The sequence below is a fragment of the Crocodylus porosus genome, unplaced genomic scaffold (assembly GCF_001723895.1).
Source record: "Crocodylus porosus isolate Cpor-Errol unplaced genomic scaffold, CroPor_comp1, whole genome shotgun sequence".
In the NCBI taxonomy this organism is placed as follows: domain Eukaryota; kingdom Metazoa; phylum Chordata; order Crocodylia; family Crocodylidae; genus Crocodylus; species Crocodylus porosus.
In genome coordinates this window covers 47,116,280-47,127,488 of record NW_017728906.1, presented here as the reverse complement: position 1 = coordinate 47,127,488, position 11,209 = coordinate 47,116,280, and the positions used below count along the sequence as shown (strand labels likewise).

Genomic DNA, 11,209 nt, shown 5'->3' with positions numbered 1-11,209 from the left:
TAGATCATACAAGAAATGTGATTCAACAAGAAAAAAAATCTACTGGAATTGTAAACTGACACTTGAGTTTTCCAAATTCCTATGAAGCATGAAGCTCTAAATGCGTCTTTCCATATCACAACAGTATCCTATGTAAACAAACAAAAAGGAACCAGAAGCTACAGCCTAAATAAGAAAACTGCAGATATTCCACAAGGGGCTGAGGTGATGATCTATCATCATCATGTTTTGCCATGACAATTAGCTTTAGATTGATCTATGACATGCCTAAGAGTTCCCAACACCAAAAGCTTGCTGCATTATATTGAGAAATTTTCCTTCTAGGGAGGGAAAACAAAAATATGTCTTAGAGGAACAGAAAAGAATGCTCCCCTTCCTCCGCTATTATAAAAAGCTCTATAGTGCCTGCTTGCTTATGGATGGATGTGCATTTGAAATGCTCCAAATCCCAGAGTGGGTGCTTCAGCACCACACAGATGTGCACCTCCCACATTACCCCCAAATGCTTCAAAATGCCCGTAAAGGCATGCAGCAGAACTGCTCTACAGCCTGCATGCTTCTCAGCCTCCAAAGGTTCAGACAGACAACCAACTGCACAAGAGTTTTCAATGGCTCTCCACCCTGCTTTCCTCCCCCACCCACAGGGCACTGTGGAATGCCAGAGGACCACATTTAAGGAATGGCTTAAAAAATGAAGCGCTTCAAAATACATTCCTCTATTTTCCAAGGGTCGCTTCTGAAGTGCTGCTTTGGCCAACAACATCTGTGTGGAGCCCTTCAAAAAGCAGGTCAGTACAGAGCCCACCTGTCTGCTTTGAAACAGTGCCATCAATTCAGCAACGTCTCATTTGCACCAGCAAGATTCTGAAAAGTAACTAGAATCCCTCAGCCTGAAGTCAGACCACTCCTTTGTGTGTTAGGATCTCCATATAATACCAAAAACTCTAATATCTATTCCCTTCAAACCTTTGCTTAGCTCCCCTATACTCTCTCTCAGCTAAAACTGCTGCATTTAGGCATTAAAATCTTAGCGAGCTCTGAAGTAACTGCTCTGTCAGTTGAAGGGCTGTGTGTGTGTGTGTGTTATTATGTAAGGCATCTCCAATACTTTTGAAATGTTCATGAGAGAAGTGAATACTCCTTTTCACACTTCCCAAACAACCATGCTCTTTTTTCTCCACTCCACTGTATTTTACCTAGAAAGAAGTCAATTTGATATAAGTTAGCTTTAAGATGAATAGTTAAAAGATGTGTATAATAACAGATCTTTCTAAATGATGCTGTGTTTTTTGTTTTTTTTTACTTTCACTCAAAATTTATTGGTGCAAACACCCCCCCAAAGCTCCGGTATGTTAAGTTAACATGACACTAAAAATAAAGGCCTTCGAAAAACCTTGGGAGAAAATCTGCAGAGCACTCCAGCTGCGAGCCAAATATTCTCATAGCATTACGACCTCAACGTACTATCCTTTGGAGCTGAATCCTTCAGAGAAAACAGAAGCTCACCATGTGGGCCTTAAGGTACAAAACTAGTAAGTTTGGGTGATATGACTTGAAATTTTACTCCCTTTCCTCCCTTCTTCATTGCTCATTTCTTGTTACCAGTAAAATCAAATGGACGTGAAGTACAATAGCAGAACACTTCTAATGTGAGAACTTCCTTTTCACAACTTGCCTCTACCACCAAACCAAACCATATTCAGTTTTTGAATTGCTACTGTTGTACCAATAGGGAGCTATATTTTTCTCTCACCTCTTGAGGTGACATTCAAATTGTTTGTATAGACAGTATGCACTTGAAATTGACAGGGTTAAAAGTTTGTTGGCGGTTTCTAAATTATACTCAGGTGTTACTTACACAGCTTTAGAAAGTAGGCTTTAGTAGGAAGCAGAACAGAATAGCTTATGGTTCTGCATTTACAACCAAGTTCTTGACCCACCCCGTCTGTACACACAGAAACAAGAAATGTCTGTCTTAAAAGGGAAATTACTAACAAATTTCATCATGAAAAATTTCTAGCTAGGACAGCTGTTATGAAAACATTCCCAATATACTGCCCTTACCATAATTCCCAGGGCCCTTGTTCAAAACCAGGGCCTTGTTCAGCTAGACACTGAACAAATACACACTTATAGAAACCTTTCAAAATTGACTCTAGAAATGAGTTTAATGAACATGTGAAACACAGAATCGATATCTCATATATTGACAATATCCATTTTTAGATGAAAATTGCACTTTTCCATAACAATATTTATAAAGGCCATTTGAGAAAATGTTTAGAAAAATAAATGTTTTAAATTACTTGACTATTATAAATAGATAATACAACAGACATTTCATTTAAGCAAAAACATAGATCTCTGGAGGCTTAGCTTTGCTGAATACTGTCACTAAGCTGTCAAAATGATGTAGTCATTACACCCTCTACTTATTTCCATTTAATTTACGCAATTAATTTTATACATAAATTCTCCTTAAAATGAATTCACAAGTAGAAATTATATGAATATTCAGGACTTGAAAGTCTTATGACTTTCAAAATAAATTGCAGTCAAATACATATTTAATTTGTGAATAAAAAAAGAATTACTAAATATTTTTACGGTAACCAAAAAAGAGATTTTTTTCCCCCTTAAAACTACCAATGTTACCAGTGTCAGTTACTTTCCTTATATGTAAATTATCTTCTCCACTCTTACAGACAACTTTCAAAATAGGTAGGTAGCCTTTTGTAGTGGTGAGAAATCTTACCTTCACATCCCTGTGAATTATGTTGTTATCATGACAATAGCGCAGAGCTTCCAGTATCTGTCTCATGTAATGACTGTAAAAACAGAAAGCATATAAGACTATATAACACACTATTAATCAATTACTCAATAAACACAATGTATTATGTTTTACCAACGCCCAACTATATAACTATTATGCAATTTACTATTAAAGTACACTACAGTTGACCTTGGATCATCTGTGTCCAGGTGATTCAGAATCTGCTTAATTTGCAATAGGCTGTCAATAAAGGATAGCCATGCAGCTGTTTGCTGTGGGTTTTACTTCGAAGGGTACCACTTTTCAGCTAAGCCAGAGCACAGCAGCAGTTCCACACAACAAAATGAAAAAAAAAACCCAAAACAAAACAAAATGGGGTCCTTGATAAAATTATTGAAACAATAATCTGGAGCAGCTCAGTGGTCCCATGCAACTGTTGGCTATGGCTGTATATAACTGCGAGACAGCTCATAAATCTTATGAGGGCTATGGAACCTATCATGACAAACAATCCAGGTTCTACTCTATTATAAACCTGCACATGTTAGAGTAGGAACTGCATACTTATAAAAATGCGTAACGAAAAATAATCTAGAAATAAATCTTCTACAATTTGAGGGCAATTTGATTAGAGCAGAGAGAAAAGTTTTTTCCTGTCCTGCAAAAGTTTGAGAAAACAATTTTCCTATCCACATCAGAACAAACCCTAGATCTTCAAAGTTTTTTCATGAATGAGACAGACAGTTGTTTATCCCAGAACAGCCAAATAGCTCTTCATCAGTAAGAGAACTCGACCCACGAGGCAGAGGACCAATATACAAGCACTACCTCTGCTTGAGATGGACCAGGGGCTTGAACCTCAGTCCTCAAGTGAGTGCTCTAAATAGCAGTCTGTTGGCTAGTCTGGGGTGGGTTTCTCTCAATCCCTTATGAAGCCATTCCACTGTGCATTAATAAATATTTACTGGACCAGAACAAGACCAGGTTTCTGCTTGTAATTATGTTCCTGTGGAAAGTTTCGGTTTCAACACATTAAGGTTTTACGAGAAAAACCCTTTTTGTCAGAAAATCCCCAACCACATTTCCAATTTTGACTATTAAGAACAGTGTAATTAATTTTTGTAGGGGAAAACCAACTCAGACCTTTATAAATGTAACAAAAATTATTAGTAGCAAAAGGTTAGTTTTATTTCCTAATAATTTCTACCATTTATTCTATAAAGAAATACTATAACTGTTATAGAAATGAACACACTCAACATTGGTACAAATTCTGTGAATAAAAATAGGACGATCCAGATATACAAAAAGTTCCTATACCCTGTTATAACACAAACATAGAAAAAAATCTTTTGTCAAGGCAGAGTATATACATAAAGTCTGTTAGAGCCATTTACTATTCACTTACTTTAGATTAATATATGCTAAATTACAAATTCTGGTGATGCTCATTCCATGTGGTGGAAGTATACTGTAGGCATGTAGTTCTGCTTCAACAACTCTCTCTCTCCCCACTCCCTTTGATTCTCTACAGTGGTTTTTTTTTTAAATCTTTATGTGAAGTAAAGGATTTTTCTGAATAGCAAATTTACTTCAAGCCCTGCTCCCCAAGGAGATAGAGGCTGGTGTGACTTACTTTTTACACTCTTCTCATTGACTCCTCGAATGATATGGGACAAATAATTTAGTCCCCAAATTCAAAAAGGTTTCACTTACTTTCGGCCCCCCAGTTTTTGGGTCTCCAAATTGATACCAAAGTTTAGATTACCTGCAAGTTCAACTATCATTAATTTATGCAATGGTACCATCTTTGAAAATAGGTTCTATAAAACTCAGGTTGGGGGATAAAAAATGAAGGTTGTCACGACTGTTCTTAAACTTTTGGTTTGAATCTTTAAATGCCTCACTTTTTACCTGTGAAAAAAATACACATTCTGATATTTATCCTCTGTTGTCTTGTGTTTTCAGATAAACAGCACTATGTAAGACTGAAAGCTGGGAGCCTTTTTAGAAGTGGCAGTCTGAAAAAATACTCAGCTTGGTTCAAGATGGATTGGTGCTTTTAACTTGACCATTGCTACTTCTCCTCACCATGTGTGAAAACTCCTATCTCCACCACTGAATTGCTGCCAGTATCTGAGCTTCATGAGTAATATAAAATCACTCAAATGGCCAGATCCACCTGTGGTTTGTAGGCTGCCAATCCCTGGTATAAACAATAAGAATTGCATTTATTTTTTCTAGTAAATTATTTGCATTTTTTTGTAACTTGAACTCAATAACCTGTTTACTTCAATTAATTGTTTTTAAGTGACCTTCTCACCTCCCAAAATCTTCCACTTTTTGCTCTAGATTTTACAGTCCTAGACTTTCACTCTTTCCTTCCACACTTCATGCAACTATTTTGCAACATTATCCTTGCAGAATGTGCTTCCAAATTAATCCAGCAATAACAGGTACAGCAGACTAGCTTGATATTCCCACCAGAATAGCAAATCAATAAAAATAAACTATTCGATAACATTTTTGTGGCAAAAATGCAAATACAGATTAAACATGATTTCTTCCATCTCTGGAGACAATGTACAACACACAAAGGAGGCTGTATTAGTGCAGTGATTGCAGAAGCTATTGCAGGGTGCATTTTCTTTGCCTTAAGGAAAATGGACATTCCCAAGACTTTTGGACAGCTCCTTTCTCCATAGCTCTTTGAAAAATACTTAACTAAGTCTATGGACCTATTCCAGGGGTGGGCAAAATGCGGCCCACCGGGCCATTCTATTCATCCTGTGGGGTCTATTTATCTGCCCCTCACTGCCTGTCACGCGGCCCTTGATGGCTTGCCAAAACTCAGTAAGTAGCCCTCCATCCGAAATAATTGTTTGCCCCTGACCTATTCTAAAAACAGAGTACTCCCTCATACTTTGCCTAGTACCTCAGGGTGCCTGATTTGTGTATACTACTAGAACTAATAAGGAGAAACCAAACCCAGTGAAACGCTCAAGAAAAACCCCCCTAAAGTTTTCCATATTTTGTGATCATCTTTTGCTAGACTGTGCTTCTTTTCCAATGCTGAAGTAAAAGAAGAGGTTGCATACCACAATTTAAGTAACCATCTTTATATGAACAACTCTCAAACCTGTATCTTTCTTTCTAAATTAAATCCCTCTGTCTAGTCTCATGCCACTTAATTCCTTACTAATACTCTTTTGGGCATCAAATCACTCCTTCAAGTTAAAGGTAAAGCCAAGATATGCCAAGCACATCTTCAAACATCACTTTCCTGGTTACTTCATTTCCCAAGCTTTGGGTCATTTTCAACTCCCCTCCCGTTTAAACTTGTGCTAAACCTAGTTTTTTTTTCCTGTATCAATCCATAAATTCACTACTTCCTCCCTCTCACAACTAAATCTTGTCTGTATGTTCAAGTTTTCTCTGGAATCCAGTCAAGTTCTCCTGTCATCATAAGCTCTTTATTTCATGGCTCCAGTACATTCAGTGCCAGAAGTCATTAAGAACTGGAGTTATCTTCTTTCTCTACCATTCCATTCCTGTGGGTTCCCTTAAGCCCCTCCACTGGCTTGCTATTCCCTTAAACCACAGAGGGTAACTGGCTAGAATGCTATGCTCTAAGTTGTCTCTATGACTCTGTGCTCTAAGTATGTCCCCAGCCTGTCTCTCACCCACTGACTCATCAATTTACATCTGCGCTGACTGCCGGTCTTGCAAGCAACCCAGCCTCTGGCGTCTTTACTATTTGTTCCATCCAGGAGGAGCACACACCAACTGCAGATGCTTCCTCAGCCTGATGAAAGGTATTTATACCTGAAAGCTTGCTAAGAAGAATTTTTCCAACTATATAAGTTGGTCTAATAACAGATATCAGATTTACCCAAAGAGCCTTGTCTGCCTATGTCCTTAGACCAACACAGCTACAACCTACACCCCTGTATGCTCTAAGTAGGTTTCTTTCTGTTGACCCTTCCATATATAAACATTTACGGTCTTCACTTCAAAGAAAAACATCACATTTTCTGTGAATCAAGCTCTTTACACATAAATATGTCTACCAAAAGAAGCTGACTGTAACCTACTTTCATTTTGTAGTTAACTTTTAGTGGAAAGAACTTGACATAAGACAAAAAGCGACCAATACTAGTTTCAATCTGACTAATGCTTATGAAAAAGAGAGAGTTGTGAACAGAAGCAACTAGGCTGTCAGTCTCTTCCTCACTGGGTGCCTCAGGCTCTTGCCAATGCCATCTAGGCTTAAAACAAGTGCAATGGCTAGAACAGTTGAGTCCACTAGGCAGTACTTGTTTCTTACTCCCTACTGGAGAAACATCCAAGCAGGTTACTAAGTGATGGCCATTTCAGAATGACATGTAAAACCAATGTCTCTCCCTAATGTGGGTCTTAAAGATTCAAAGGTAAGCAGAAGTACTTTGCCCCCATGTCTTGCCTAAATTACAGTCTGAATAACTACTTCCTTGTCTTCCAAATTCTCTCCATTTTCATAATCATATTGAGCATTCGTAAGTAATTTCTGAAACCCACCCTGCCAGCTCCACAGTTAGGGCTGTATTGAGCCTTGCATAAAGCCAAGTTTATATCCCTTAAATTAACATTGAACTTCATGCAGAAAATTGTCAAACAAATCATTTAAAAAAGGGAACATAAATATTAGTATTCTAGATAACTGTCACACTACATTCAGCTCTGTTTTGAGAACTGTAAGCAATATGAAAAATGTTTTTGGAATTTTTCCTTGAATGTTTTGAATCCACATGACAGATCTCATAAGTTACAAATTTGTCACATTAATTAATCCTGTAAAATAGGGATAGCCAACCTGCAGCATGGGTGCCACAAGTAGCACAGGCAGTATAGTCTTTGTGTGTGGTAGGGACCAGAATGGGGAAGGCACAGGTAAGATTAAAATGTAAGTAGAGGTGGGGGCAAGAAGCAAGATGCAGAGCATCAGATTGGGCAGAGAGCACAGGGCAGGAAGCAGAAAGGAAGCAGCAGATGAAGGAAGGGGAAGGGGTCAGAGTGGCGCTCAGGATGGGTCTGGGGCTGATTTGAGGCACACCCACCAAAATGGCTGGCCACCACTCTTATAACATATTCAGCTGGAGACGTGTTCAAAGAAAAAATTATGAAGTCTAAAAAGGGTTTTTACAGATGGCTGACAAACCAGTGCTTTTGTGGGAGCAAAAAGAGTAGAATCTTCTCAGGAAACGCCACCATTCTTTCTTCACTTGGCATGATCTAACACTCTCCGACTCAGTAAACTGGCCTCTTTGCTCTCCCTGTGGCAGAAAAGCCCCATCCCCAGGACATGTGGTTAAGATGAGTGGGGCAATCACCACCAAATCTGGACAATGATTCTCTTTTATCATGGTAAAACCCCACCTACCAGCTAATCCACCTTCCCCAACTCATTCTCTTTCCTCTCTGCACGTATATTTATATTCTTCTCAATCCTCTGCCACCAACTCCACACTAAGCCATAGCCAACCACCTTCCATTTTCTTTCCACCTCCCTCCAAGTCCCTATATCACTCACTCAACAGCTCTCATTGCCTCTCAGTTCCTACACAGTATCCACCAACCCCTAATTCCATCTCTGAGTGCTTTGGTCCTTTCCCTTGAAACAGTGCTCTGTCTCTTCTTTCTATCTTACTAGTTCATTCCCTGCTTCATTCTGCACAGGCTCAACCAGGACTCAACCACAGACACTGTCTTCTCATGCTGTGCTACTCCCATTATTCACCTGTCTGAAATTCTCATCCCAAACCCCTGCTGGACACTTGCAACAATGCCTCCAAGTCTCAATATCCCTTCATTGTGCACTATACATAATGATTCTGTGTGCGTGCAAGTGGATACTAGTTTAAGTCTGGTGGCTGCAAGGAGTGAATGGGTTCCCCTGACTCCTGGAGACGCTGCAGATAGTAGAGCATGAGTACATAAAGACCTGCCATTTGCAGACAGGAAAAGTGAAAAACCACATTCAATTTTCCCACAGTGTAACAGTTTCATTAGACTGCATGCAAATTATAGCTCAGGAGTTTTATAAATGCAATGAAGACATATCTCCTTTCTTCAGGACAAATGTCCCTCCTTTTTTCTTTAGACAGAAGCATTAAATAGCTTCTTTCATCTCTCCTGTCACTGAAGGACACAGGGCTTTTCCTTTCCCCTTCCTCCTTGGAAGTCATGGAATTTCAACTAGGATTTCCTAGGCCTGAAATACTGAGATCCTTCCTATTTTCTTTGCCCTACTACTGTCTTCTCATTCATTATCTCTCCACCATATGTATGGGCTGTTCTGCCTTCAGCTTTACTCTGTGATACAGCTTTAAGTTGTGGTCATAGAATCATAGAAAATGAGGGTTGGAAGGGACCTCAGGAGGTCATCTAATCCAACCCCCTGTTCCAAGTAGGACCAGCCCCAACTATATCATCCCTGCCAATGGTGATGCAGTCTGCCAGGCTTGAAAGTCATGAAGGATGGAAATGAAGAAGTGATCCCATCACTATGGTTCCACTTGGTACCAGGTTAACTACTTTAAGAAAAACTGAGAAAAAGTGGAGAGGAGGATAGTGAGGGAGGGAGAAAGCAGCAGTTTAGCAAATCTTCACTCCAGAACTAGAGCAGGAAGCTACTTTTTAAAATAAAGCTTCCAGACAGCTCAGGTTGTTCCTGAGTCTTTGCTCAGTCTCAATTTTAAAATACTTGACCAAAATGGGGAAGGCAGCAGGCATGAGTGGCACTAGTAAACTAAGAGAAGTCTGTCAAAGAAAGTGAAACTTAAACAGAATATTCAGGTGACTGTTGGCATTATAGGTCCGTTTTGGTCTTTGTCCTTTGACAATTTTTTTACTTATTTTCACTTTAGCTTGCCACAGAGTGGAAAAGGTTTTGTAAAAGTTAAAAACACAGTAATGGTAAAAAGCATGACATTAATAAGTGCTTGATGGAGCATCAGCAGCCAAATGAAATGCTGAGTCCTGCTAGGTCCAAATACCCTTCAATCCCACACAGCACAAAACCCCTAAAAAAGCCTAACACAAATACTACATTTGAAATGCCACATTTAAAAAAAAACCCAAAAACCAAAATGTATACCACCAAACAATTCAGATGCTCCTGTGAGGGAAGGCGCATATATATCTTTTTCTTTAAAAAGCTCTGTCAAAGATATTTCTTTAAGAACTGCATATGCTATGCAAACAGAATTATTTGTAAGATTTCTATATTTCACTAGAATTCAGTGCAACAGTAATTACTTATTCCTTCCCCTTTCCCTTTCCCCTCAGGATTAGTTAGAAATGAGAGTACATACCTGGCTACAGCTTCACTGTACACAAAACCAGCATCTGCTCTCTTTACAATTTCAAAACACAGATCTGCTCCATCCATACTGTAGGTAAAGAGAGATGAAAATGTGCTAGTAAGAAATAGATAACTAATGCATGTATTAGTGACTATTGACTATATTTAAGTCAATAAAGTACAGTAAAACGGTTTGGAGGCATATTCATTCAATTCATATAAGGTTCATATCAAGAACACTTTAGGTGACTTTACAATTCATAATTAAAAAACATATTTAACATACATAGCTAAGCTGACATATCAACCACATATTTTCCAACCTCCAACCTCCACCACTCTTCCCCCTACCAATTCCATCAAAATTCCAGGTAGCAGATACATTTTATAACATACACCAAACGTGAACAGAATCAGAGGGAGGAGAGGGGACAGGGAATTAATGCTGAGCGAACATCCCCTTAGCAAAAGCATTGTGCCATCACATCCCTGACACCAGAAGGACTCATCTATTCAGACATTTCAGTTGAAATAATCTGTCCTTAGATGTCTCTTCAATACACAGACCCCTAAGTATACAGGGACTTCACAGGTTAAAAGACTTCTGGTTCTTGGCTTGAGAGAGCCAGACTGTCTATGCCTCCAGGTGTAACAAGGTGTGAATGTGCTGAGAATGACTCAAAACATAGCAAAAACCTCCAACTTCAACTGTGGAAGAAGCAATGTTTAAGTAGGAGTTACTTTGCTACACTGGATCATTCTCATCTCTTTCACACACAACAAGGAGATAACAGCTGCTGCCCTTTTAAACCATTTCCTTTGTGAACTGATTCCAAACGTACATGGGTACAGACACAAGTGCAGCTCCCAGCAGTAAGTCAGAATGTTTTCTGCAAAGTGGCCTGAGTTACAATGTTACTCAAGACCAAACAGAAGTCCAGGCTGGTTCCAAGGTGAAGGGTAATCCAGTTGCAGGACTGTCCCGTAGTAATGGCCAGAGCACTATCTAGCAGTGCTCTCTATTTTTAGAATGGGAGGGGGGAAAGGTAGTGGAGGGAGCTTGTTTTGGGGGCTTCACAACCAGTGCTGAA

At 39.1% G+C, this 11,209-nt stretch overlaps 1 protein-coding gene across 11 annotated transcripts in view; it reads right to left on the bottom strand.

The window, feature by feature from the left end:
- Positions 1–11,209, bottom strand: part of CASK (calcium/calmodulin dependent serine protein kinase) — a 387,068-nt gene that overhangs the window by 193,606 nt on the left and 182,253 nt on the right. For all 11 annotated transcript variants that reach the window (XM_019529070.1, XM_019529074.1, XM_019529076.1 and 8 more), the window contains exons 4-5: positions 10,129–10,206; positions 2,756–2,828 (exon numbers count right to left, since the gene is read on the bottom strand). In XM_019529070.1, coding sequence (XP_019384615.1) covers positions 2,756–2,828; positions 10,129–10,206 — 151 coding nt within the window. The remainder of the gene's footprint in view (positions 1–2,755; positions 2,829–10,128; positions 10,207–11,209) is intronic.